Genomic DNA, 27,395 nt, shown 5'->3' with positions numbered 1-27,395 from the left:
TAAATGTTTATATTTGTTTGGCTATGAAGTGATCAAGTAGCATACTTTGATTCTCTCATTATTAAGTGAAGAAAATTGCCCATAGTTTTAGTTTTAGTCAACTGACTGAAATGGATGTTTTATTCATGAGCCCCTCCTAAGATTTGTGCCTTTATTATTTTTTCAAATATTTTATTTATTTTTTTCAAATATTTTATTTATTTATTTATTTATTTATTTATTTATTTATTTATTTATTTATTTATTTGAGAGAAGAAGAGAGAGAGAGAGCGCACGTGTACACACGTGCAAGCAGGGTCAGGGGAAGAGAGGGAGAAGCAGGGAACCTGATGCAGGACTCGATCTTAGGACTCTAGGATTATGACCTGAGCCGAAGGCAGACACTTAACTGACTGAGCCTCCCAGATGCCCCAGATTTGTGCCTTTGAAGTCTTACCGTCTGCTTTGAAATGGCTCTTCTGCGCCTCTTCCTTTTTCCGCTTTCTTTTCCGAGTACCTCCTTCCTGCCCCCCAGTGTAGCTGAAGAAGGTAGATAAGTGTATTCAACTCCCTTCCTAGAGCCCTTTAGAGACACAGTAAGTACATGCCTTCTTTGCAAGGTTGTGTAGGTTCTAGGCTCCGGGTGGGCAGAAATGGAGAGGAAACGACTGGCACATAAGAGTGGAAAGTAGTAGAAAGCATAGTCTCATAAATGGAAGGGATTTTGGTTGTACACCGCCTACTGTAGGGTCCTTCCCATAGAACAGCCAAACTCCTTTCTTTTGTAGTGACGGAGGAGGGCTCGCTGCTTTGGGAAGCGGACTGCTAAATTTTCCATGCGGGTTCAGCCAACACAAGTTCATTCTTACCTAGAGTTGGACTTTGCCTCTACCTCGTGGTCTTACCTCTTTGCAGTCTGGAACCTTACCCACTTAGTGTGCTGTCTTTGCTACGAGGCACTCAGTTATTTGAAGTCCTCCATCATGTCTTCCTCTGGCTAAACATACCCTGTCTTCAGAAATTTCCTATGTGATGCACATTCATTTATTCATTCATCCAGGAAATAAAACGTTTTAAAGATTGATTGATTGATTGATTGATTGATTGATTGATTGATTTTAGAGGGGGGTGAGGAGGGACAGAGGGAAAGGGAGAGGATCCTCAGGCTGACTTCGACCAAGCACAGAGCCTGACACGGGGCCCCATTCCAGGACCATGACCCGAACCAAAACCAAGAATTGGCCACTCCACTGACTGAACCACCCATGCGCCCCCAGGAAATAATTTTTGAGAACCCATAGGAATACTAATAAGGTGAAAGGTGTTGTACTGAGTAGATACACTGTGAGCTAGACACCAAGCTTGTCCCTGTCAAATGTGCAGTCTAGTGGAGGAGATAGACAGTGGCTCTGTGTTACATACAGATGTACACAGTCTGTGTACTACATCTATACGTACACATACATCGTATGGATGCGTGTGTACACGTAGTTCATATGCAAAATGTTAAGTGTAATGACGGAAAAGCACAAGGTGCTAAAAGAGCATATAATAGGAGGATGAGATCTCATTCTCAAATCCCTCACTATCACAGTCTTGTTACTCTGGAATGATCTCTTTTTGTTAATAACGCTTCATAAAATTACATTGCAAGAAGAGAGACGCAGTAAATACTTCAAGTTTGGTCTTGGATATGGTGGGACTATACCCTCTTAATATGGATACCAGACTTCTGTTATATAGCACACATATGACACCATTCCAGTCTTTTCATCAAGCACGATACTGTAGGTTTTTTCGTATGACCACTTCTGTTAGGTCAAATATGCTCAATCTAGTATTGTCCAACAAGGTTATTTTAAACTTAAGTGTAGGATCTTTTATTTATTTTTATGAATTTTAGACTATAGTTATAGCCTCTTGGGAAACTGACAAATTCTGAGTTTTGACAAAACTGTCAGAATTTTGACAAATTTGGATTCTGTTCCCTCCCATAGAACCACTGCCTTGCCACTGGGTAGTAACAATAGCTACTCTACAGAAGTACTTACATTGCGCTGGGCATTGTGCTTTAGCAGATTATATGTCTAAGTGTTCTTCTTTCCCTCATTTCTATTATGGGGAAATTGAGCCACAGAAAGGTTAACCAACTTTCCAAACTTCTCAGTGAGAAAGTGGAAGGGGGCGTCTGGGTGGCTCAGTGGTTGAGTGTCTGCCATTGGCTCAGGTCATGATCCCGGGGTCCTGGGATCAAGTCCTGCATCAGGCCTGTCTCTGCCTCTCTCTGTGTCTCTCATGAATAAATAAATTAAAATCTTAAATTAAAAAAAAAAGTGGCAGAGCTGGGGTTTTGAACACAGGTAGGATGTATAGCTCTAGCTTGTATACATAGCTCTAGCTTGTATAGTCCCTACTTGTCTTAGTCATTTCAGCCCGATTTAACAAAATACTATAGACTGAATGGCTTAAACAACACATTTATTTTTCATAGTCCTGGAGGCTGGGACCTCCAAGATCAAGGGGCCTGCTGATCTGGCTTCTGGTGAAACCCTCTCTCTGTGTCCTCACATGGGAGAGAGAAAAAGAGAGGGAATGAATGAGAATGAGATAAGGACACTAATCCCATCATTGGAAGTTTTTGAGTTTTGGGGGAACCTCCGTACTGTTCTCCATAGTGGTTATACCAATTTACATTCCCATCAATGGTGGACAAGGCTTTCCTTTTCACCACATTTTCTCCAGCACTTGTTACCTTCTGCTTTTCTTGATAATAACCTTTCTAACAAGTGCGAGGTGATCTCTCACTGTTGTTTTGAATTGCAATTTTCCTGATGATTGGTGATGGGGAGCACATCCTCAGGTACCTGTTAGCCATTTGAATATCTTATTTGGAAAAATACCTATTCGAGTCCTTTGCCTATTTTTACTTCAGATTATTATTGTTATTTATTGCTATTGAGTTCTAGGAGTAACTTATATATTTTAGATATTAACCATTTATCAGATAGATAATTTGTCAAGTATTTCTTGCATTTTATAGGTTATGTTTTCATTTATTGATTTGTTATTTGACTCTACGGAAGCTTTGTAGTTTGATGTAGTCCCATTCATTTATTTTTGTTTGTTTGTACTTTGCATGTCATAGCCAAGAAATCATCGCTAAGACCAGTATCAAAGAGTTTTTGCCTTATGTTTTCTTTTATGATTTTTATGGTTTCAGGTCTTATAGTTAAGTCTTTAATCCATTCTGAGTTGCTTTTTGTGAGTGGTATAAGATAGTGTTCAGTTTTATTCTTTTGCATGTGAGTATCCAATTTTGCCAACACCATTTATTGAAAAGACTGTCTTATCCCCATTGAGTATTCTTGGCTCCCTTGTTAAATATTGGTTGGCTGCATATGCATGGTTTTATTTCTGGACTCTCTATTCTGTTTCTCGGTCTACGTGTCTGTTCTTATTCAAGTACCATACTATTTTGATTACTGTAGTTTTGTAGTGTTTTGAAATCAGGAATTGCAGTGCTTCCAGGTTTATTCTTCTTTCTGAAGATTGCTTTGCTTATTTGCAGTCTCTTGTAGTTCCATTTGAATTTTAGGATTGTTTTTTTCTTTTTCTGTGAAAAATGCCGTTGGAATTTTGATAGCGATTACATTGAATCCATAGATTACTTCAGGTAATATGGGCATTTTAATACTTATTTCTTTCAATCTATGAACATTGGATATTTTTCCATTTATTTGTGTCTTCTTTCATTTTCTTTCATGAGTATCTTATGTTTTCAGTGGAGAGATCTTTCACCTCCACGGTAAATTTATTCATAAGTATTTTATTGTTTCTGATGCTATTGTGAATAGGATTGTTCTATTTCTTTTCCAGATACTTTGTTGTTAGTATGCAAAAGTACAACTGATTTTTGTATGTTTATCTTGTATCCTGAAACTTCACTAAATTAGTTTATTGATTCTAACAATTCTTTTGGTGTCTTATTTAGAGTTTTCTATATATAAGATCATGTCATTTATAAACAGAGACTTCTTTCCTTCAGACTCCAATGTCTTTTATTTCTTTTCCTTGCATAATTGCTCTGGCTAGGACTTCCACTACTATGTCAAATAAGAGCGGTGAAAGTGGTCAACCTAGTCTTCTTTCTCATCTTAGAGGAAAAGCTCTCAACCTGTCACCATTGAGTACAACGTTAGCTGTGGGCTGGTCATTTATGGCCTTTTCTATGTTGAGGTCATTCCATCTATACCCAAATAGTTGAGAGTCTTTATCATGAAAGGATGTGTAATTTTGTCAAGTGTCTTTTTGCATCTATTGAGATGTTCCTATGATTTTTATCTTCCGTTAATGTGATATATCGCATTTATTGATTTGCTTATGTTGAACCATCCTTGCATCTCAAGGATGATACCACTTGATCATGATGTATGAGTCTTTTTTTTTAAAGGTTTATTTATTTATTTTTAGAGAGAGAGAGAGTGTGTGTGTGTGTGTGTGTGAGAGAGAGAGAGAGAGAGGAGGGGCTGAAAGAGAGGGAGATATTCCTAAAGCAGATTTCCCACTGAGTGTGGAGCCCAACATAGAACTTGATTCCAGGACCCTGAGATCATGACCTGAGCCAAAATCAAAAGTCAGATGCTCAGCTGACTGAAGCATTCAGGCACCTCAGCATATGATCCTTTTAGTAAGCTCTTGAATTCAGTTTGGTAGTATTTTATTGAGAACTTGGCTTCTGTGTTCATAGGGATATTGATCTATAGTTTTCCTGTAGTATCCTTATCTGGCTTTGGTATCAGGGTTATGTTGGCTTTGTAAAATGAGTTTGGAAGTGTTATCTGTTTTTCAGTGTTTTGGAAGAGTGAGAGGGATTGGTGTCAATACTCCTCTAGATGTTTGGTAGAATTCAACAGTGAAACCATCTGATTTTGGGTTTTTCTTTTGGGAGAGGTTTTTGATTATCAATTCAATCTTAATTTGTTGTTGATCTTTTTACATTTTCTATTTTTATGATTCAGTTTTGTATGTTTTTAGAAACTTACCTATTTCTTCTGGGTTGTCCAATTTATTGGTACGTGATTGTTCATAATAGCTTCTTAAGGTTCTTTGTATTTATATGGTATTCATTGGATGTCTCACTTTTCATTTATAATTTTATTTATTTATTTCATTTATAATTTTATTTATTTATTTATTTATTTATTTCATTTATAATTTTATTTACTTCTCTTTTTTTTCTTGGTTAGTTTGGTTAGAGGTTTGTCACTTTGGTTTACCTTTTCAAAGAATCATCTCTTAGTTTTATTAATCTTTTCTGTCATTTCCCAGTTCTGTTTCATTTATTTATGCTCTAATGAGTATTATTATTTCACTCCTTCTGCTAACTTTGAACTTAATTTGTTCTTCTTTTTCTGATTCCTTGAGGTGTAAAATTAGGTTTATTTGAAATCTTTCTGTATTCTTGATGTATACATTTATGACTATAAACTTTCCTCCTAAAAGTTGCATCTCATAAGTTTTGATAAATTGTTTTTCCATTTTCATTTGTCTCAATATATTTCTTATATAAACATCTTAATGTTTCTGTTGCGCTACAACAAATGTCACATCCATTGCACTTGCTGCATAAGGTTCTGCGTGATCTAGTCCCTACCTACTGCTGCATCTTAGTCTCATGCTTCTCTCCTTTTCAATAATTGTAGCTTGTGCTGCTTTTCTTTAAAAGTTTTGTTTTTTGTTAGTGATAGACAGTATTTCATTATTTAGTTTCCCATCCCTTTTTAGATCTGAATCTCTGGGTATCGGCTCTTAACCTCTATTTGCTCAGAAATTTGTGAGATATTTAGCTGTTCAGAACCCTCTCTTTATGGTAGATACTTTAAGAGGATACTGGTGTCTTGGGAGAAAATTTTCCCTCTCCTCTGTCACTAACCATTTCTTTCTTATGAATTTAACTCTTTGAAGTAGTACAGCTTCCTGTTTGTTTCCAAGTTGACCAATGGAAATGGTAGCAAGGCAAGTTAATAAAAACTATGTCCCCTGACAGGAGTCAGGAGGCCTCTGTATTGGTGTGTCTCATGCCACCTATACCCCGGTCCTTTTTACTGTTACCTACAAGCCTATTCACTTCACATCTTTCTTTTAATTGTGAGGGAGGAAGAGATGAAAATATTCCTAAGGCTATTAATTTTTTTAGGTTTCTACTTATTCTTCACCATGACTAAAGATACATTTTTTTGAGGGCCCGATTGTATCACTTTGTTCTTGAGTCATCAGAAGTGGGTTGTGGTCACGGGCTTCATTGGTATTGGCCAAGTCTTCATCTTCTCTGGAACATAGATTCCAAGAAGAAAACACATCCACTAATTAGCTATGTCAGTGCTTGACTGCCTCCTTCTCAGAGAGCTGTAAACTGCACTGCTCCCTCCTGCAGTGAGATTCCATCTCCTGGTGGCCTCATGCATCTTCCTTATTGAAAAGCTAAGTGGAGGTTGTTGGTTTCAGAGGGGTTGGTCTTCATTCTTTCCTGAAAAAAACAAAAACATCTCATTTCCCTGGTAGAAATCTAGTGGGATGGACTTCATTCTTCTTGTCTGTAGTTTTCTCATCTTTTGATGTTTTGTTACATAATAACTTGTCCTTTGGGTTTCAGTATCCTACTCACCACTTGGAATCCTTTTTTCCCTATCATCCTCCCTGGATTTAGTCCTTCCTAGGATTCCGTTAGGCTCTGTCATAAGAACAGACAGCTGCTGCTTCTTCCCTCCTCCAGTAGGGCCATTCTGTTGACAGTGCACAAGTCCAGGTGCTGCTTCAGACGGGAAGCTGAAGAAGGAGGGGAGGGTACCACAGCCCTTCTAGAGCAGTGCTTCTCAAAACCTTCCACCATGAAACATCAGGCTCTCCTCCCCACATTTGTTCCTGGCTGATATCAGAAAAATAAAAGAAGACATAGAAAATCCAATCTCTAATTGTTTTTAGTTAAACAGACTAAATAAATGACCAAAGTGCTATGAAAACTTAAGGAAGCCTATTCTCCTGTGTAGACGGGCAATAGTCCATGGACCTACCAACTGTGAGCAGTGCTGGGTTTTGGATCAGACTTTCAATAGCACTGCCTACGGGTCATTCAATGCATTTGTCTTATTTTCGAGCTACAGTGATTCCTGGATCTTGTGATTCTTTGTCCATTATCATTAAACCGCCTAGTGCTGGGAGGTGGACCCTAGTCCTGAGAGCTGCTGTTTTTCAATATTCACTCAATTATACTCTTTTTTATTTTTTTAAAGATTTTTATTTATTTATTTATACATTCGAGACACACACACACACAGAGAGAGAGGCAGAGACACAGGCAGAGGGAGAAGCAGGCTCCATGCAGAAGCCTGATGTGGGACTCGATCCTGGGTCTCCAGGATCACACCCTGGGCTGAAGGTGGCGCTAAACCGCTGAGCCACCCGGGCTGCCCTCAATTATACTCTTTGGTAACTGCTAATAAGCTCTTCCTTTTCATTTATAGATCCTAACAGCATCTCCTACTTCTCCATCCCCAGGGACATTTAGTGCTTCACTTATTATTCCATCTTTGTCTACTTTCCTTTCATTTTGAAAACAGTGATACAAAAATTGCCTCAGATTTTATTATGATTTTAATTGTCATGAGACTATCCATTTGAGCACAGCATAGAATTTACATATTGATTTGCGTAAGTAATTTCGTGGAAATTACTTACGGGAAAATGAAATGATGGCAGATAATACAGAGATTGCAGCATGGTAGTATGGGGAATTTGGAGAGGGGGGTTTGGTCAGTTCTGTGAGGAAGAGGGGTGCCACGCCACTTTTGAGATGTCACATTATCTTGGCCACTAAAATTGTTTTTGAGGACACCTAGTCCTTAAAAATTTTTGTTAGTAATTAAATGAAAGAAGAAGAGAACTAACATTTATCGAGGGCCCAGAATGTGCTGTATACTGTATACTTTCTACACAGTGTCTGTTTTCGGTAAGAATCTTTACTTGATGGCTTATACAGAACTACTCTGCAGTATCAGAGGGCTTATTTTACAAGAAGTAATTAATTTAACTAGGTCGTAAACCCCGTTGGCAGATGATGATGTTATTGGCCCTAAGCCTTGGAGATCTTCTTATGCTGCGTGATTATATAATGTGGGCGCTCAGGGACAGGCGGGAACTCTTTGAGTCCTTCTGGGTCCTATTTAATTCATTACTTCTGTGCTAAATAAAAAATTCATCATGCCTCATAAAAGTGCCCAAGTGTTTCTAGGCAGTGAACTCAGAACTCGCTACTGTGAATACAAATGGTTTGCGGAGAATCATTCAAGCCCTGATGAGGGCAGGGAGGCCGAGCATGAGGGAACCGTTCGAACTACATTTTTTCAAAGACATCGAAGTAAATCTGTGGGTCTAAGAAGAGGATCCCGACACGAAACATTATAAATTATTTGGTGTCTAATTTGACGGTTACATCAGTTTCTAGGGCCTCTCCCGGCCTTCTGCTAAAGGGGTCATGCCGCCTGCCTTGCTCATTAAGACCTTTGCTTCCGAACCCCAGTCGCCCCTGGACTCCCCACGTCTCCGTGTGGGTGGTGGGCATGTACCATGCGTGCATTCGTGGGTACCTCTTAACTCCTCCATAGATTGATGAGGTCTTCTGTGAAGAGAACTCGAATAAGCCTTGCTTACATTCATCTGTTTGGGGGTTTTCCCCCCGATACCGTGATCGAATCCATGGGAGCCCACTCAGTTAACATGCACAGGTTTTCTATCGCAGCAGCAAGAGCCCCATCCTCTTGTCCTGGTGAGCTCAAGTGTCTTTCGTTGGAATGTTTGTTTTTTCCTTTCTCATTCACCGACTGCCACTTCACAGAGTTTTCTCTCATAAAAAATATTACTATGTAATTACATGATTAAGTAATAATTGCATAATAACATATATATTGTTCACAATCCTTTACAAGGTACCAGAGAATACAGAGTTAACCTAATTCTCCTTTTTTTATCAGGAATTTAAAATGCCTAGGATCATAGACTAACTTCTGTAACCCCTTTCCCATTCTTTGTCGAAATAAATTCTGGTCTAGATACTCTGACTTAGAAGTATTTTGTTATCGGCCATTTGCCCGTTAGTCCAGAGTATCTGTAAAACCCTAGATGTTCTGTCATTTTCTTGCAAGAAGAGGCTTTTGCCTTGAAGACTTAATATTTTGTTTCTTTGACTGTTGATGAATTTTAGAATTCAACTTGGATTCAAACATATATATATATATGTTTATATACATATATAATATTGAACAAATATATATATTTGTTCATAAATTTACATAGATGCTCCTATGAGTAAGAGAAAATGATGAACTAAGAATTGATTCTAAGCAAATGCCGTTACGTTTTAGCTGTGCTTCTCAGAATTTTGAATACACGTGAAGAACATACCTTTTTGTCTCAAATAGAATCATTTTCTATTTTTACAATGTACATGAAAGACATCGTCATTGAGAATATGTTTACAGGATTAAAGTATCCACAGTCTGTTCAGGAGTGTTGTTTTGGAAAATGCTTCCAATTTTATGCTGTGATTGCCAAGATCATGTTTAGTTACTTTCTATTACAGTCAACATAATTCAAAAACTAGACTTCGTAATGTTGAAGATGATAGTTCTTGATTCTTAGAAATATATTTCATTCATAGAGGTTGTTATATAAAGTTTTTATTTGGATAAATATCCAAATACTTGACTAAAGATACAAATTTATTTGAACTTTAGCAAGAAGGGCCAAGAGGAAATGAAGCAGAAAGCTTCATGAGATAACTATTATTTCCTGTTTCCAGCATGGTGAAATATTATGAGAACAGTCTTCTAAACTATGTTGCATCTTGCAATTTATCCTTACTGTTCTACTTATTTCTCTAAAGTAGTGAGCATCTCATGAACTGCTTAAGTTAAAATCATGAATTATGTCAGGGAAAAAATTATAGGACTTGGCTCTTTTAGATAATGAGGCTGTTTAAAGAAAACTACTCTTTTTTTTAAAGATTTTATTTATTTATTCATGAGAGACACAGAGAGGGGCAGAGACACAGGCAGACGGAGAAGCAGGCTCCCTGCAGGGAACCTGATGCGAGACTCGATCCCAGGACCCTGGGGTCACACCCTGAGCTGAAGGCAGACGCTCAACCACTGGGAGCCACCCAGGTGTCCCAAAAAAACTACTGTTAACCCTGGCTTCCAAAAATGAATAATTAAAATGAGCACAGTATTAGATTTCCTGAAGATAGTGAAAAATTGAATGTACAAACTTTTTACTAACTTAAGAATATGTATCCTTGAACTGTATTTAGAAATTATGTTTGAATTACTTCAGTAAATTTTAAAGTTAATAAAAATTTTTCCTAAGTTCAATTAAGTTCACTCATGTTTCTATCTCAGTAGATTCTGTGGGTTTATATGCAGTTTAATAGCCAGATAATGTAAGTCCAATCCAAATTCCAAAAGATCTATTCCTAGTACCATTTATTTAACAGATGTGGCTCTGAGAAAATGTGATTGTGTTTCATGCTGGCCATTATAAGTCTCTGAGACGCCAAGTCAATTCCAACAGCAACCAGAGAATTTTGATTCTTGGTTGATTCTTGCCTGTAAACCCACCCCCAGCATTTTGTCCCTAAGAGTCCATACTGAACCAGAAACAAGATTCCAGAGAATCCAGTGTGGTCATGTGTCTGAAGTTTGAGATTTGGCTACACTGAGGTCCATAATCACTAGAATAAGCAAAACAGCCTGGCTTGGACTTCTAATATTTATTGTCAGCTTACCTGAAAGGAGACTGACCTTTTCATCTAAAATACATATGTTTAAAAAAAAATAAAAATAAAATACATATGTTTATATGTGTGTCTGTTGGATTTGCCACTCTCTGAGACCATTATTGTGCCTATCAATGCTTTTAGTCTTCTAAGAGTATAATGGGTGGAAAGATGGGCCAGAAATTCCTGTCAAGGATGTAATAACATACATGCCGGTGGAGGGGAGGATGCTGAGCAAAGGTACCAATGAGAGAGTGGGATGATGAGAAAGCAGGCCTACAGGTGAGGTGCTTCAAGGCCAGACTGCAGAGTCAGGATGCATGGGCAATTCAGGAGAGGCAGCCCAGAGTTGAAGACCAGATGGCACAGGATGTTAGGAATTTACTCAGCAGGTAGCGTCACCTGAACTTGAAAGCCAGAGAGCCTAGAAGAAAGTATCCTGAAGCAACCAGAAGAAGAGTTCCAGTTCAGACTGAGGGATAGAGGAAATCGTGGCACCAAGAAGTCAAATGACATGTGGGAGCATATAAGCTCTTTGTCCATACAGACATGATTCACCAGCTTTTAGACACTGAAACCCTGAGAACAGTGGGAAATGTAGTTCGGAAACTTGACACACCGGCAGGCGTGTGAAAGGACGGTGGCTTTCGGGAGAAGGGAGTCCCAGAGGCGAAAAGATTGGCATCTCTCAGTTACAGTCCCTAAAAGGAGACAACCAGAATCAGCCATCACAGACCACCGGAGGATCTACGGGGGCCCACCTTCATTACCCAGGAAGCAGACTGGAGGAAGACTTCCCTGCAACCATTGCAGTAGTACCCAGCCGCCCTCCTCACTTCTCGGGGCTCCATGAGATTGTGTACTTGGCCTGTACCCTGTTTACTCAGACCTCAGGCCTTGAGGACTTTATGTGACCTGATGTAGATTCGTGTTGCTCAGTGGCTCTGGTAGTCAGTGCTCGTGGGGGTTCTCCAAAGCCCTAAAGCAGGTGTCAGGCGGTGAGCTGCAAGGCATTCCAGTTGCCTATTTGGTACTTCTTCATGGTGAGCAGTGGAACAGGAGGCCACCTGTGGGTCTCTGTACGAGAAATGGCAGGGTGGAGATTTGCTCCCGTACACCCGTGAGCAGAGGCACTGTCACTCGGACTGGACGGGGGCTCCCTGTTCTCGGGCTGTGACACCAGTACACAGGCTCCAGGGAAAGCAGGATTTGGGGCATGAGTCTCCTTGCCTCAACTGCCCAAATGAAGGTGTGTGTTCAATTCTGCTGACAATTAAGAGTTGAGCCCTGCCCTGGTTATGGAAAAGCAGAACCAGGGCAGCTCAGTGAGAAACAGATTCCATGGTACACCAGTCTGGGAAATGTAGCATTTGTTTGTTTGTTTCTTTCTTTTCTTTTTTTTTTTTTTTAATTCTAATTATTCATGAGAGACTTAGAGAGGCAGAGAGAGAAGCAGGGAGTCTGATGCCGGACTTGATTCCAGGACCCGGGGATCATGACCTGAGCCAAAGGCAGATGCTCAACCACTGAATCACCCAGGTGTCCCAAGTGTAGCATTTCTAGAGCCTTTTCTAGAATTCCACCATGCGTGTGATCCTCCAAGAAGCCTTTTAAAAAGAAACCTATTTCACTTTGTCTAATTCGTTTGACTTTTTTTTTTTTTAATTCGTTTGACTTTGGACCTCATTTTCCCTGAACATCTATTAATATTCCTCGGAAAGCAGTATTAGAAAGATCAGCTTCTGGGAGGCAGATGCTGAGGGGGGACATGGGCTGAATGACACCAAAGGATAAAGCCACTAAGACCAAATCTTGTCGACTTTTGAGCTAAGAATTCTGGGTATCCTCAAGAAGCTGGCTTCTTTTAGCAACTTACCTTTCAGAGTTGCTAGTAAAGCCAGTGAAAACAACTCTGCCCCGAAGAAGCTAGCTTTCTTGTTACCAAGTCTTTGTTAACTGCTTAGTGGTTTAAATTAAGTTTGAGAGTAATTAATTTAGTCTAGTTGTGAGCAAACCAGTTTGATTTAGACAATATTTTCGAGGACAGTTCTTTTAAACTTTAAAAATATCTTTGTAAAGCTACCCAGATTACCAAATTATTTTTGGCTTGAATTATCTATATAATATCATAGTTATGTTTAAATGATTATTTTAAGAAGATTGTTCTCCTGACATATTGTTGGCTATATTATTTAGCAATTTTTTTTCATTCTGGTGATGATGACCTTTAAGCACAGTTCCTATTATATCTGAGTTAATGACATGTCATTGAATAGAAAGCATAAATATATATTTTTAAATGTTTACCTTTTTTTAAGTTTTTATTTAAATTCCAGTTAGTTAACACACAATGTAATACTAGTTTTAGATGTAGAATTTAGTGATTCAACACTTAGATACAGCACTTGGTGCTCATCACAACCAGGGTACACTCCTTAATCCCCAACACCCATTTAACCCATCTCCCCACCTCCCGGCCTTCTGGTAACCATCCGTTTGTTCTTTACAGTTAAAAATCTGTTTCTTGGTTTTCCTCTCTTTTTTCCCCCCATGATTGTTTTATTTCTTAGATTCCACATACAGGTGAATCATACAATATTTATTTTTCTCTGACTGACTTACTTCGCTTACATAATAATATATTCTAGCTCCATCCATGTCATTGCAAATGGCAAGATTTCATTCTTTTTGGTGGCTGAGTAATCAGCCACCATATATATATATAAATATAAATACACATTACATATTCATTATTATGTATATATATTCATTATTTTATATATATATATTATACGTGTGTGTGTATATATATACAAGTGTCACCCTGATGTATTACCCTGAATATATAGAGGACCATATATATATATGTGGCATATATATATATATATGTATATGCCACATCTTTATCCATTCATCAGTCAATGAACACTTGGGCTCTTTCCATAATTTGGCTGTTGTTGATAATGCTGCCATAAACATCGAGGGGCCTAAATCCCTTCAAATCAGTATTTTTGTATCCTTTGGGAAATACCTAAAAGTGCAGTCGCTGGTTCGTAGAGTACTTCTATTTTTAACTTCTTGAGGGACCTCCACACTGTTTTCCAGAGTGGCTGCACCAGTTTGCATTCCCACCAGCAGTGCAAGAGGGTTCCCCTTTCTCCGCATCCTCGCCAACGTCTGTCATTTCCTGTGTTATTAATTTTAGTCATTCTGACTGGTGGAAAGCACACATATTTTAAAATATTTCTGAAACATTATTTATTCCCAGCTATAAAGGTATTTGAAGGTATTATTAATGGATCCTCTACACCAATTTCCTTCCTCCAAAATGTTTTTACCGATCTCTACTAATTTATTGATACAATTTGTTTTCATCCACAGAGGCCAGCAAGCTTGTTATGTCCTATGTAGCAGCTGTTTGTGGAAAAGGAGCAGAAGTGAACCAAGTCAAAGAACAGCTTTTGCAATCCAACCCAGTCCTGGAAGGTAGGATTTTCTGTGTACATTGGGTCAGTGTGACTCGTAAAGTAGACCGAGTTTGCAGAGCCCTTCAGGGACCACGTGGGCTGGGAGGTGGGCCGAGGGCCGAGGGAGAAGAGGAAGTAAGAGATTCAGGCCCAGATCTGCTGAGCAAATGAGCTGTGTCTTAAGAACTCTTGGCTTCAGGTACTTAAAGGAGGAAACAGTTTACTCATCTAAAAGGAGCTCCCACTTACATTCATTTTTTTCCCTTTCAATTTTTATTTGAATCACTTCAGTTTTGCCTAAAAATGATCAGCTGATATTTGCATTTGATTTGAGGGCTAGGAAAAACTTGGTGGAAAAAAAAAAAAAGCATGTGTGCAGTGCTATTTTATCATTCAGGGTAACACCTGTGGCTGCTTATTTCTGTTGTCAGACGGGCGGTGCCAGAGAAACACCTAAAGGACTATGTTTTTCAGGGTCACAGAAAGCCTAATCCTGACTCTAGAATTTAGATCCTATGGTTGGCCATCTGTGTGAGTTAGCTCGGGCTGCCATAACAAAACACCAGAGTCTGGGTGGCTTAAACCACAGAAATTAATTTTCTTACACTTCTGGAGGTTCAAAAGTCCAAGACGAAAGTGCTGGCAAGATAGGCCTCTTGCTTGCAGGTGGTCATCATCATGCTGTGTGATCACAGACCTCTTCTTTGTGTGTGGTGGTCAAGGGCAGGGTTGGCTCATCACTTCATCAAACCCTGATTACTTCTCAAAAGCCCCACTTCCGAATACAGTCACATAGGGGTTAGGACTTCAACATAAACATTGGTGGGGGGCACATAACATGTAGTCCCTACTGCCATCAGAAGAAGCCAGAGGTGAATCCCCCTAATGCCATAGATATAAACCATTCTTTGCTTTGGAAACAGCAAATCAGTCTTTCCCTACTGATGGCAAGCCCTTAATGTTGCTTTATATTGTAAGAATGTCTTTATTGTTGCTTAATACAGTTGTCGGGATAGAGTAGGGTTTCTCAACCTCATCTTGGACTGGATAAATCTCTGCTATGGAGTGCCGTCCAGCGTACTCATTGTAAGATGTTTAGCTGTGTCATTGGCCTCTACCCACTCAGTGCCAGAGGTACCCCTTCCCCTAGTTGTTAGCATTGAAAATGTCTCTGGACATTGCCAAATGTCCGCTGGTGGGGAAGGGTCAAAACCAGCCCTGATCAGAGTTCTTTGTTCTAGACTTTGTTCTCTGTGTTCAAAGTCTTGGAGGGTCAAGATTTAATGTGGATTAAAGCAGAGGTGCTTTGGGGTGAGTAGGATGCCCCCAAGTGTGGAGGGAGGGAACCCTGCCTGTTGCCTTTGTTACCTAGACCTAGCCCCTCCCACTTTATTACAAAGAGACACCATGCCTCTTCATCCCCAGCTAGTGAGACAGGACTACTGAAAATACTTTATTTAACCTGTGAAAAGCAAAGGCTGAAACATCTATTCCATTGATACGATCTCTTCTCCCCTTTGGTACCTTAATGACTAAAGAAGCCATTGCAGAAAGTGCTGTATCTTCATTTTATGAAGTATTTGACTTTTTGTTTACTTTGTCATTTGCTTTTAAGTCCGGTGCTGTATGTGTATTTCTGCATATGCTTATTTTAAGAATGCTGTGAACTAAAGGAGAAGCAGTGTGGAATGCTATAGCTTGCATCTGTGATGAGAATCTGGCCCTTTATTTGATGGTATTTGGAATGAGGCCCCAGTGCAGGAAATGGGAGAAATGTCTGCTGTGGGCATGTATTATTTTTTATGGGAATGCTTTACTTTTTAACTGGAACTGCCACTGTAAATGAACATTTAGAACAATGAACTTAAAAAAACAATGGAGGAATGTGTCTCAAGTGTTCTATAATGAAGCACTTGTCTTTGATTCTGTGGCTCACAATAAAAGACTTTAGTGTTTAGAGCTGTGTGTGCAACTCAGATTTGTTTGATGAAAAGATGGTTTATGGCATGCAAATGGCGCCCTGAATAAAGTTTTTTTGAAGCAATTCCTTCACTTGCCCTTGACCTTCAAGCCACAATAAACTGTCCTTTATGCATCAGCATCCCGAGCTGGACTTTGGGGCTGTGCGAGTTAGTTAACTTGCCACCCCTACATGTTCATGCCCACCAGAAAGACTGGCCTGTGAAAACATGAGAAATGTCATGGTCTTCATGACCAGGGGGCAACACTCAGCACTTTCAGGGCTGCATTTATTAAAGCCTTTTAGCTGGTGGTGGACATGGATAATGATGTAAGCATCCTTTTTTGATATTTCCTGTGTGCGGGTTTCCCCACTCAGCAGAGCATCTCAGCTGATTTTTCACTAAAGAAAATTTGGCCTCAGGGACCTACCACACTATACCCCTCCCAAGCTTAGCTGCTGATAGGAAGAGCTTTCCCTGTGTTGACTTTGTAAGTTTTGACATAACTGAGCAGGAACCAACTATTTTTTTAAAAATCAAAAACATACAAAGGCCAGCTAACACGAAATGTAACACATCGGGTTTGGCTACTGAGTATCCCCAGTGAACCTCAACTGAAACACATGGGCGTGCCTTGATCACGTGACTGCTTTCAGACTTAGGATCAGCTTTTAGCCCTTGGTAATCATTTGGGCTTTTGTTACTCTAATCTTCCCTCTGTTTAATTTAATGAAGTTTTGGAGGCTTCCATGGATTTGATGCCTGGCCTCTTAATCCTAAAGATTCATTTTTCTGGTTGCCCCATCACTGCATGCTCTTCAGTCCTTATTAGCTGCAGTGGGGGCCCAGGGATCCTGGTAACAGGGGTGGATGGGGTGGGGAGTACCGGGAGAAATGCAGGATTTTGTGACCATCTCCAGACCCATTTAACAAGATCCTTAGGTGACTAGTTTGCACATTGAGGTTTGAGGTACATTGCTGGGCTTCTTCCAAAGCATCAAACGGGGATCCCTCTGCTTATATGCCTTATATTTTGATTCAACTTAATTCTCTATTACCTTGGCCCAGAGTAATTTGCCCCCTACTGTGCGTACAAGCTTGGTGAAACCAACCCTTTTCTTTATGACACTGTGAACCACCTGTATTGATCAGGAGCATTCTGTGCCTGGGGTGGCATCAACCTGTGGGTCTTGTGTGGCCTCATTTTCTTAAAAGGGATCCTGTGGGAGATTCGGCTTCTCACGGCAGCTAAGTTTGGAATAAACTTGGATTGTGCCTTATGGGCCAATTTGGTTTTCTTTCTTCCTGGAAAGTTTCACTTAGGTCTGATGGATATGAACTCACGAAACTATGTAGTATTTTTAGCCCTATTGGAAATGATATTAGTTTCCAAATCTCTTATTCTTTCTATTATTTCACAGTTATGTACGTGATCACATTTCAGTAGCTTTATTTTAAAATTAGTTAAATAAAGTTTCTTGTGCCTTTTTCTATCTGGAAACCTCATCGAGTTCTACAAAGCCTTTGGTGATATTAAGCAGTTATCTCTGAAATAACTGATGATAATGGTGGAGGAGAATACAAGCCTTGCTTGCTATCTGTCCACTCAACTGAAACAGTAAAAGGTATTTAATTAGACAAGATTACGTTTATAGTAATATTTGGAAAAAATTCCATGAATCATAGGAATGACTCCTTTTTTCTGTGAGCTTATAATAAGACATGGAAGTTTTAGCAACTTCTTAAGACTTGTGTTCAGTATGTTTCTAGGGAAGTTTGGTCAGAAATGTCATTGCTACCAGTTGTATTTTCTAGGATTTATAGCTGTCAAATATTCCGTTTGCTTTAAATTTCTGCTTGAAATTATTTTTCTGTCAATTTCACCCATGCATCTGTTTCTTTCTTACTAGCTTTTGGAAATGCCAAGACTGTAAGGAATGACAACTCTTCTAGATTTGTAAGTATTTGTATAAGCATAAGTGTTAACACTAATATTTAGCTCATGTATGTTTAAACAACCAGTAGATGTTTAGTATTCCTTAATATACACATTTGAAAAATAAGAACACCATTGCTGTTCAGACACTGAAAGTTCTCTGAGGACTATTTTTTGCTTTCTGGGATTTTTCTTTTTAATTCTTTTTGGAGTGACAGCATTTTCTTTCATACTTTCTTGTCATCTATCATAGACTTCCATGGGCAATTTAGATGAGGCTCTTTAGAAGAACTCTTTCCTTATCGGAGTTTTGGTATTTAAAAATCACAATTAAGAATCAGATTAAGTACAAGGAAGGATAAACGGAGTGTCAGGTTTGTGCACTCCACAGCTTTTGTCCTTTATTCAGTGGGGCGGGGAAGGATGGAAGGGTACGCTGAAGCTTTATATAGGTAAAGACATCCTATTTGATAACTTCTGGCAGGAGGTGGAGAGGAGGACTGGAGGGTAAAAACTGCAGCTAATTGATGTTTTGAGTTTGGTTGAGTTGGAAAATGCTAAGTGCAGCAATACACACCCGCCTGACCAGCCCTCCCCAGCGTACACTGTGCACGGCAGCCCACTGGGGTCTTTCCAGCTGAGCACCCGCTGTCCCTCTTTTGGTCTCTATGGAGACACAGACGTTGCCCTGTGGCAGCGGGGGGGAGGGTGGGATCCGTCGAATGTGATGGTGACATTTTGAAATTGTCCCCTTTTTATTATAGTTTAACCAGTCTTACACATTTTATAATAAAAAGTCATTTACTTTATAAGCCCTCTTTTCATATATGTTACATGGGACCCTTTTTTTTTTTTTAAATTGGAGTTCAATTTGCCATCATATAGCATATCACCCAGTGCTCATCCCATCAAGTGCATGGGACCCTTTTGGATGATTTTTATGCCTCTCTGCCAGAGATCCTTCCGGCCCATTTTCCCCACTTCTTTTAGTCTCTTTTTCTTTTGCTTTTTTTCTTGTTAGAGTTATCCAGTGCTTAAGGCAAGACAGTGACCTCAGGTAGAGGTAGTTTTGATAGCTTGAAAGTGGAAGGCTGAGGTGCCTAATTCCAGGCTGTGAATTTTTTCCATTGGATTAGCCCCTTACGTGGTTATAGCTGGTTCGAGCCATGTCTTTTCCTGTTGTGGTAACATGGCTAATCTCATTATATAAATAGACTTAGAAGCAAAGTGTGGGCAGATAGAAGTAATTCCAAGAGATCAAGCTCCTTTATGGAGATTTTCCTTTTTTTGCTGTTTGCAAATTATACACATAACTCTTTTAAAAAAGTTGCTAAATATATTTAGTCTGTAGACTATAAAAATGCAGAAAACCATATCACCTCAAGAGTCATTACTACTTTGTGATGTCTGGAATCTAGTGAAAGGCTTGGCAGGTGATTTAGTTTAATAAGTAACTTCAGAGAAATCCTGTTATAACATGGGTATTAGGCTGTGAGATTAATACTTGATTATAGACTAAATCATTTCATGTCCAGTTTTTTTTTTCATGTCCAGTTTTTAGTAACTTCCCTGCTTTGTAGTCTGAGCCTTGAGCAGTAATATACTCAAATCCACATTATATTTTGATAGGACTCTGCTATATTTAAAGTCATTATACACACACACACACGTAACAGTGAGTTATGCATTAAACATTTGTACTCTGGGGAAATTGCATTTCCTTTGACTGTGTTTGATGAACTTCTTGATCTCTTCACTGAGAAACGTGGTAGAGTGTGCAGTGGGGTCGTTATGAATGCTCAGTGCAGCTGACTTACTAGACCAGTGTTCCCATGGAGGTGCCCCATAGTATTCCCACCCCCCAAGTACCTCTGGTATGATGTATTGAACTTCTATTAAGAAAGTGACCTCCGCTGTTTTTGAAAAGACACATTTTAAGTCTTTGGAAGTCACTGTTGTCCACCAGGGGGAAGGAGGAGGAGTAATAGTTGAGCATCTGCTATAATGGGGAGAACCAAGCTAGGCACTGTAGGGGAGGATGCATAGGGTCAGGAAAACCCTATTACCAAACCTTTCATTCAGTAAGAATTAAAAAACAAAACAAAACAAAGCAAACAAACAAACAAACAAAAAAACCACACACACAGCCAAACCCTGTACAATGTATTCATTTGTTTGAAACCTCTGTATTTTTGTTTTGTTTTGTTTTGTTTTGTTTTTGTTTTTGTTTTTTTTAAATAGTTAAGCATAGGTCTCCCTGCATCTCCTCTTGCAGCTGATAGACATTTTCCTACTGGCATCCAGAGTGATCTTTACAAATTTAAGTCTGATCACTGCTCTGCTGAAAGCCCTCCGTGACTCCTCCTTGCACCTGGAGTGCAGTACAGGCTCCTCTGGGAGCCTTCCATGCCTGCATGCATGAGCTGGGGCCTGCTGCACCCCGCCCTTGCTTGCCCAGCCTTGGCCTTTGTGACGGGCAGGAGTGCTGAGCACCTTCTTGCCTTAGATCTTTGCAGTTGCTGGTCCTTCTGCATGATGTGCTCTGGGTCCAGATCTCTGGATGGACTTTGCCTTATATCATTTAGGTCTCAATTCAGATGTCACTTCATGATGCCTTTTCTAGACTCTGACTTCATTGTGCTTTTATTTTTCGGGCATTCATTAGTCTCTGGAATTATTGTGTGCACTTTCTCTGTTTCTCTCTGGTCATGGACCTTAGAGGGTGGGAGCCATGGGAGCCAGTAGCTCAGCCTTCTTGTCCACCATGTTTGGCCCTAGTACCACAACAGTGCCTGATGTCATAGTAGATACTCAGAAAACATTGATGAATGAATAGTTTTTTTTTTTTTTTAAGATTTTATGTTTTTATTTGAGGAGAAACAGAGACACTGAGAGAGAGAGCATGAGCAGGGAGGAAGGGGAGAAGCAGCCTCCCCGCTGAGCAGGGAACCCAACGTGGGGCTTGATCCCAGGACCCCCGGATCATGACCTGAGCCTAAGGCAGATGCTTAACCAGCTGAGCCATCCAGGTGTCCCGAATGAATACCTATAGACTAGTCGGAAAAAATGGACGTGTCTAAAAGTAATTATAACACAGCATATAAAACAGTAAGTTCCTCATGATTAAGTTCCCAAGACAGTTTTATGGAAGTTCCGAATAGAGAAGCTGGTGGAGTCTGGGGGCAGGGCACTGTTCTGAGTGGGGGCCCCAAGATTGAAATGTACCCCCACTGAGTAGAAAGCGGGAAGAGCCAGCAGTGCCCCGTAGGGAAGTCGAGGAGAGAGACCGAGTGGACCTGCTTTCATCCGAGGTTGTGGCTGGATGAGAGGGTCTGTGAGAGGAGCCATGGGAAGGTCGGGAAAGAGGGGTCGGGCCCCCAGCTGGAGGGCTTGGAGTATCAGGTCCAGGGGGGTGGACTTTCTTTCCTTGGCAGTGGGCAGGCCTTGGTTTTCTCTGAGTAGACTGACTCATCACAAGCTCATGGGACCAATGCCTTTCCAAGATGGTCTGTGTTCTCAGTGCAGTTAGCTTATTCCTGGTCAGCTGCCTTTTCCACTCCACACGGGGTTTAGTGTAGTCTTCAAACCCCCATCTGTTCCTCTCAATTGATGATACTTTGCTTACTTCATGGAAATCCCTGTCGTCTTCATCCTCGTCCTCGTCCTCCTCCTCCTCCAGGTCCTCAGCTGTGGTGCCTCGCCATCCCCAGATCTGTATAGACACCCTCCCATCACACTGGGCAGTTCTCAACTCCCGCCTTTCACTCGTCCCTCCACCTGGTGCTCTTGATCTGGCCACTTGCTGTGTCCAGGAACCATCTTCCACCAAAATCATCTCCTTTCCTATGGTCAGCCTCTGACTGTCCTGCGGAGCATCTCTTTCTTGCCTCCTTTGCAGCTGCTCTGCTCTTGCTGTCACCTCACCAGCCTCATGGACGCCTGTTCTTATGGTTGCTCCTTCCTGCTCTCTCGCCTCCTCGCTGCCTGACTTAGCCCTGACACTTCTCAGTTAAGCTAGGGCAGACCCCAGCCTTTGTTGCCTGTTTTCGTGCATAGCGCCCCGACCTCCTGTAGGATCTATCTCCATAAACAGTAGTGTCCTGTCTGCCTGTCTCAATTCTCAGGCTGTAAGTTCCCTGAGGGCAGGAACTGCCCTAGTTTCCTTTGTGCCTACAGTTAGTATCTAGGAAATGCTTGATAGACATTTGCTTAATGAATAAGAGAAAACTTAAAAGGGACAGATGGCCCTTGACAAGGAAGAAAGCAAAGGCGAGGGAGCATGTGTAAGCTAATACAAAGTCACAGATCGCATTGTTGACTGAGTGTGTGTGATCATGTTTCTGAGCCCCTAGCATTATTTTGAAAATAGAAGGATTTAAGGTAGTCATTCTTGGGGTGAATTATTTAGAAGCCATCTATGTGACTATTACTAAAATAGAACATGAAACAAAAGCAAAGACCACTTACTAGACCAACACACCCTTTTCCAAACAAAAACCAGCTGTCAGGGTTATTCTGTTAGGCTTGTTACTCTTTAACTAGACACTTATAGACCAGTTCTTCAAAAATCACAGTATGAAACTCCATGTGTGTCTCTGTGTGTTTAAGATACCATCTATAAAATGTAATAGGAACCTGGGAGATATACATACATATATATATATATGTATAATCTAGATCAAAAGCCAAAGAGAGTAATAAAGATCAGTCTTTGATTGGTCATGCATTTGGTTTGAGTAGATATAAAAACAACTTTATGTGTCCCATTTCATCCACTGTCCAATATACTTGGAGTTTCTAGCCATGGCTTAAAACACGTTTTGCTTATAAAAATGAAATAATTTATATTCCCAACTAGTGCGTATACAAGGAACAGTTACTTTTTCCCAGTTTTTATTCTTAAATACACACACACTTCAGACCTTTGAAACCCATCTGAAATGAAAAAGTCACATGCTGGGTAAGAAGATCTATTCTTAAATTAGCAACATGATATGTTAACTTTGAGCTAATGTGGTATTTAGTATGAATTATTTATGGAGGCGTATTGTTTTGCCTCATGGGTACATGAATTGTGTATTAATTACATTTAAGCAAATATGTAAAGGGCTCAGCATGCTGTTCTCTAAGAAGACACGTTGATAGAATATTTTGAGGTAAACTTGAAAACTCACCAAGTCTTTCTTTGGCAGGGCAAATACATGGATATCGAATTTGATTTTAAAGGCGATCCGCTGGGAGGAGTGATAAGTAACTGTGAGTATTTTCCTCGGATCCTTTTACAGAAGTTCAGAATAGCAAGACATATATTAGAATATTATAGATACACGAGTCTTTAAGAGATAAACATAAGACTACAATTTCTTTTCCTTAGTGTGTTGCAGACTATGTGTTAGACTCTGATTTCAGATTATTTTATAATTCCTAAATCTTTTTTTTTTTTTTTTTTTCTCGAGAGAGAGACAGAGAGAGAACATGTGTGTGCATAGGGGGAAGGGGAGAAAGAGAGAATCCCAAGCAGTCTCCACACTTAGCACAGAGCCCAATGTGGGATCAATCTCGTGACCCTGAGGTCGTGACCTGAACCGAAATCAAGAGTCGGATGCGTAACCAACTGAGCAACCCAGGCATCCCTCCTAAATCTTTTTTAGAGAACTTATAAGTCTTTACTTTGAAAATCTTTAAAATTTTGCTAAACTAATAAGAATTATTCCAACTGTATTTTGTATTCTCTAGGACTTTAAGTCAGTTCATCAATAAAGGATCCTCCAGGGGTTATTTTCACTAACAAAATTATTTTATGATTCAAAATAAAATGTGAAATAAATAAAATATATGAATAATTGATTTTAGTTTAATAAGATTTTTAGTAACTTTTTGGGTAACATTTAATAAAGTGAGTGGACTTTTTTTAAATTTTATTTATCTATTTATTCATTTATTTATTTATTTATTGGACTTGTACTTCACATTTTATTGTGGGAAATTTTGCTTGTCTTTGTGTATTTACATAATTGAAATGTGATAAACCTGGTAGGTAGAAATACAGATTTCTTAGCCTCCTTTAATAATGATCAGTGATTATGGAAGTGAATGAAATCTTGTCAAAGGTGAAAAAATGAACAATGTCAGGTGAGTCTGCTTAAAGCCCCAGGTCCAGGGCTTTCTAAAGTGGGCATGATGGTCAGTATTTGTAAATATAGCCCTTCAAAAATACTTTGGGCCCGCAGCAGGCACAGCCCGAGCTGACGTTTCTGCTCATGTTGATACTGTAGTTGATTTGTTTGGAAGATCGAAGATGACAACCTAGGGTTTGTGTACTTCCTCCTGGAGTCACAGCCTGGTTATCCTCTTGGATCCTCCTGTGATTTTGAGGCCACACCACTGAACCTCCCATCGCCACTGGCCTCCTCACCACCCAGTGGTGCTACTGGGATTGAAAAAAATCTAAGTTTCCACTAGAAAAATAGTAATAAGTTGACTCAAGAATCAAAGCAACACTCATTAGACTTGTAACAGTGGCATTCCTTCTTCAAATGAAATTTTATGCTGAACCCCAAATAGGAAATAGAGAAAACAAGATCTGACCTGGTTGATGAGGAATATTTAGAACCCCTCGAGCCCCGGGGGCCCCTGAGATCTTTGCTGATGGGCTCCAGAGCCAGAGGGCCACCATTTGGAAATCAGCATTCTAAGTGATTTGAGGAAAGTATACAGCTGATTTTTTTTTAAGTTTTTAAGACACAATTCATAAGGAAACGTAGGGCTAGAGTTTCCTCATCTTTGAAACAATGGAATTGAACTGGATGAATTTTATGATTCTCCCTGTTTCTGCTATTCTGTAGTTTTTAAATAGTTTAATTTTCCACTTTAGTTTCCATTTTTGTGTGCCATGCATGGGGATTGACCGTATTTCTAAAAAAATCTAATTGTTAGAGAAACATTTGAAGAGAGAGTTTTACTATGAAATGAAATTGGCTGGGATAGTGGTACTTACGTTATGTGTCAAATATGGAAGCAAAAGAAACTCTGCAAACCACGTGAGATATAACCAGAAGCACTGATGACTACGGTGCCAAGCTCCTTGCATGATGTGTGGCAGCTAATGATAGCTGTGAGGGAGAAGATCGGCCTCAGTTTGAAGACCACTGTTTTAAGGAAGGATTAACTTTTATTCTGAAAGATATTCATAAGTTATTAGCACTTTTTATAAGACGGATTAACTCTCATGAATACACTATTTTTAAAATGGGGGTAATACATCTAAACATTGTGGGATGATTGAATAAAATTTCTTTTAAGGACTCTAGGAAAATATTTAAGGATTACTTTATTGTAAGCATTAGAAAATAACCTAGGTTTTACATTTTGAGGTTGAAGTTCCAAACAGAAATGTCTTCCTGCCCCCTAACTAATTCTTGCAGTATCCATGGAGAATAAATATTAGACACTCAGTTCTTTTCCAGTTAAGATTAATATATCATCATGAATGGATTTCATGTGGTGTTCGTTACCATTTGTTCCCACAATGAAATTATATGGAAATTTGTGGTAGTGGGAACACCCTGTATTTTAGAGTACCCTTTGCTCTGGAAAGGAAAGGAATATGTTCGCGGTAAGAGCAGGAAATTTCACCGTGTAGATACTGGACTGACTCATAGGTGGTCAGTGGGAGCTGCTGCCTGCTGGCTTCAGGGGTGTAAAGCAATGGGCAAACCCATTTTGGTTCTCTCCAGGCTGCCACAAGTTAGCTTCTGGGAGTCCAGAAAAGAAAAAAAGGATTTGCTGTTTTGTGGAAACTACTCTGCCTCGATTTCCAGCAGCCATGTAGTAACAGTGTAGGGCATTGTCGCTTGTACTGATTGCCTGGAAGAAATCACACAATGACTCAAGCCAGCTGGGTTCCCAGGGCGTGGAAGAGAGAGCCCAGTGACTTACTCTCTTTCTGCAAGAGATGTACTCAAAAACCAGTCTTGAACTCACCTGAAAACCAGGTGCCTCTGAGGTTAGTATCACTAGGTAGGGGTATTGCAGGAAAAGAAGTGCACGCGTGGCTCAGTAGAGGAGATACTACGGGAGGCACATCTGGCACACCTTGGCTTCTGTGAGATGATATTTTTGCTGTTTTGTTAAGGCCTATAAGCCTCACAGGAAGTGCTTGTTTGTATTTGAGGATTGTAGGCCTAGTGTTATGAACTAGAAGCTTTTGGAAACCTGTTGCGGGTACTTTTCTTATAGCTGTGGCACTTGGTAGTTTTCACTGTGGAGGAAATATGGTGCAAACCTCTAGGAACTTATCTCCTAAAAGAATGGCACAGAGACAGATATGCTGTGCATATGTACCTGTCCTGATAGCATAAGCAAGAAGGTATATGGCTTTCCTGTTCACAGTAGTGTATCGAGAGCTAGTGTAATACCTGACACACAGTAGGTGCTCAGTAAATGCTGAGATGAGGATGGAATTGGTTATATATAGGCAGGCCCTACCTTTCTCTGCTTCATTATTTGGGGCATGCCTATGAGGCTACTTAGGCAACTCTTCTCATGTGTTTTCTAATGTGTAAACAATAAGACAGCTAGTTACTTATTTTTCTGTGCCTCCATTTTTTTCACCTTTGAAATGAGATAATCATGGTACTGATCTTACAGGTTACGAAAAGGTATAAATATTTGTTTGACATCTATGTGCTTGTAACAGTGCCTGGCACCCAGTAAACACTGAATTAAATGTTTGCTTTTTTCCATTATTATGTACTTACGTGCTTACGGTCTCTATCTGGTAGCCAAATATATGTCCATAAAGGATGGACGTTTAGTTTGTAGGTTCATTGCTGAATGATAGCAACAAAAATAGTGTCTGACACCTGAAACATATTTCTTTTTTTTAAATTTTTTTGAAACATATTTCTTGAATCAATTAATAACTATACAAGTACACAATGAATAAAAAGTGACACAGCTCTGACATGGAAAAATTTGTTGAGAAATAGAATTCCTGCTTTATGGGATAATTTTATCCGAATATTTAAAACAACTTTTTATTGAGGTGTAATTGATATACAACATTATGTGAGTTTCAGCCGTACAACATCGCGATTTCATATTTGTATATATTGCCAAATGATCAGCACAGTAAGTCTAGTTAACATCTGTTAACCATACATAGTTATAGAAGCGCTTTTTTTTTCTTGTAACGAGAACTTTTAAGGTCTACTCCTTAGCAA

At 39.6% G+C, this 27,395-nt stretch overlaps 1 protein-coding gene across 5 annotated transcripts in view; it reads left to right on the top strand.

The window, feature by feature from the left end:
• MYO1B (myosin IB) overlaps positions 1-27,395 on the top strand; it is a 175,616-nt gene that overhangs the window by 83,652 nt on the left and 64,569 nt on the right. For all 5 annotated transcript variants that reach the window (XM_072813242.1, XM_072813241.1, XM_072813244.1 and 2 more), the window contains 3 exons: positions 14,189-14,293; positions 18,146-18,192; positions 23,364-23,427. In XM_072813242.1, coding sequence (XP_072669343.1) covers positions 14,189-14,293; positions 18,146-18,192; positions 23,364-23,427 — 216 coding nt within the window. The remainder of the gene's footprint in view (positions 1-14,188; positions 14,294-18,145; positions 18,193-23,363; positions 23,428-27,395) is intronic.

The sequence above is a fragment of the Canis lupus genome, chromosome 36 (genome assembly GCF_048164855.1).
Source record: "Canis lupus baileyi chromosome 36, mCanLup2.hap1, whole genome shotgun sequence".
NCBI classification, from domain to species: domain Eukaryota; kingdom Metazoa; phylum Chordata; class Mammalia; order Carnivora; family Canidae; genus Canis; species Canis lupus.
Note: the sequence above shows the minus strand (reverse complement) of the source record. Positions and strands in the feature narration are given on the sequence as shown.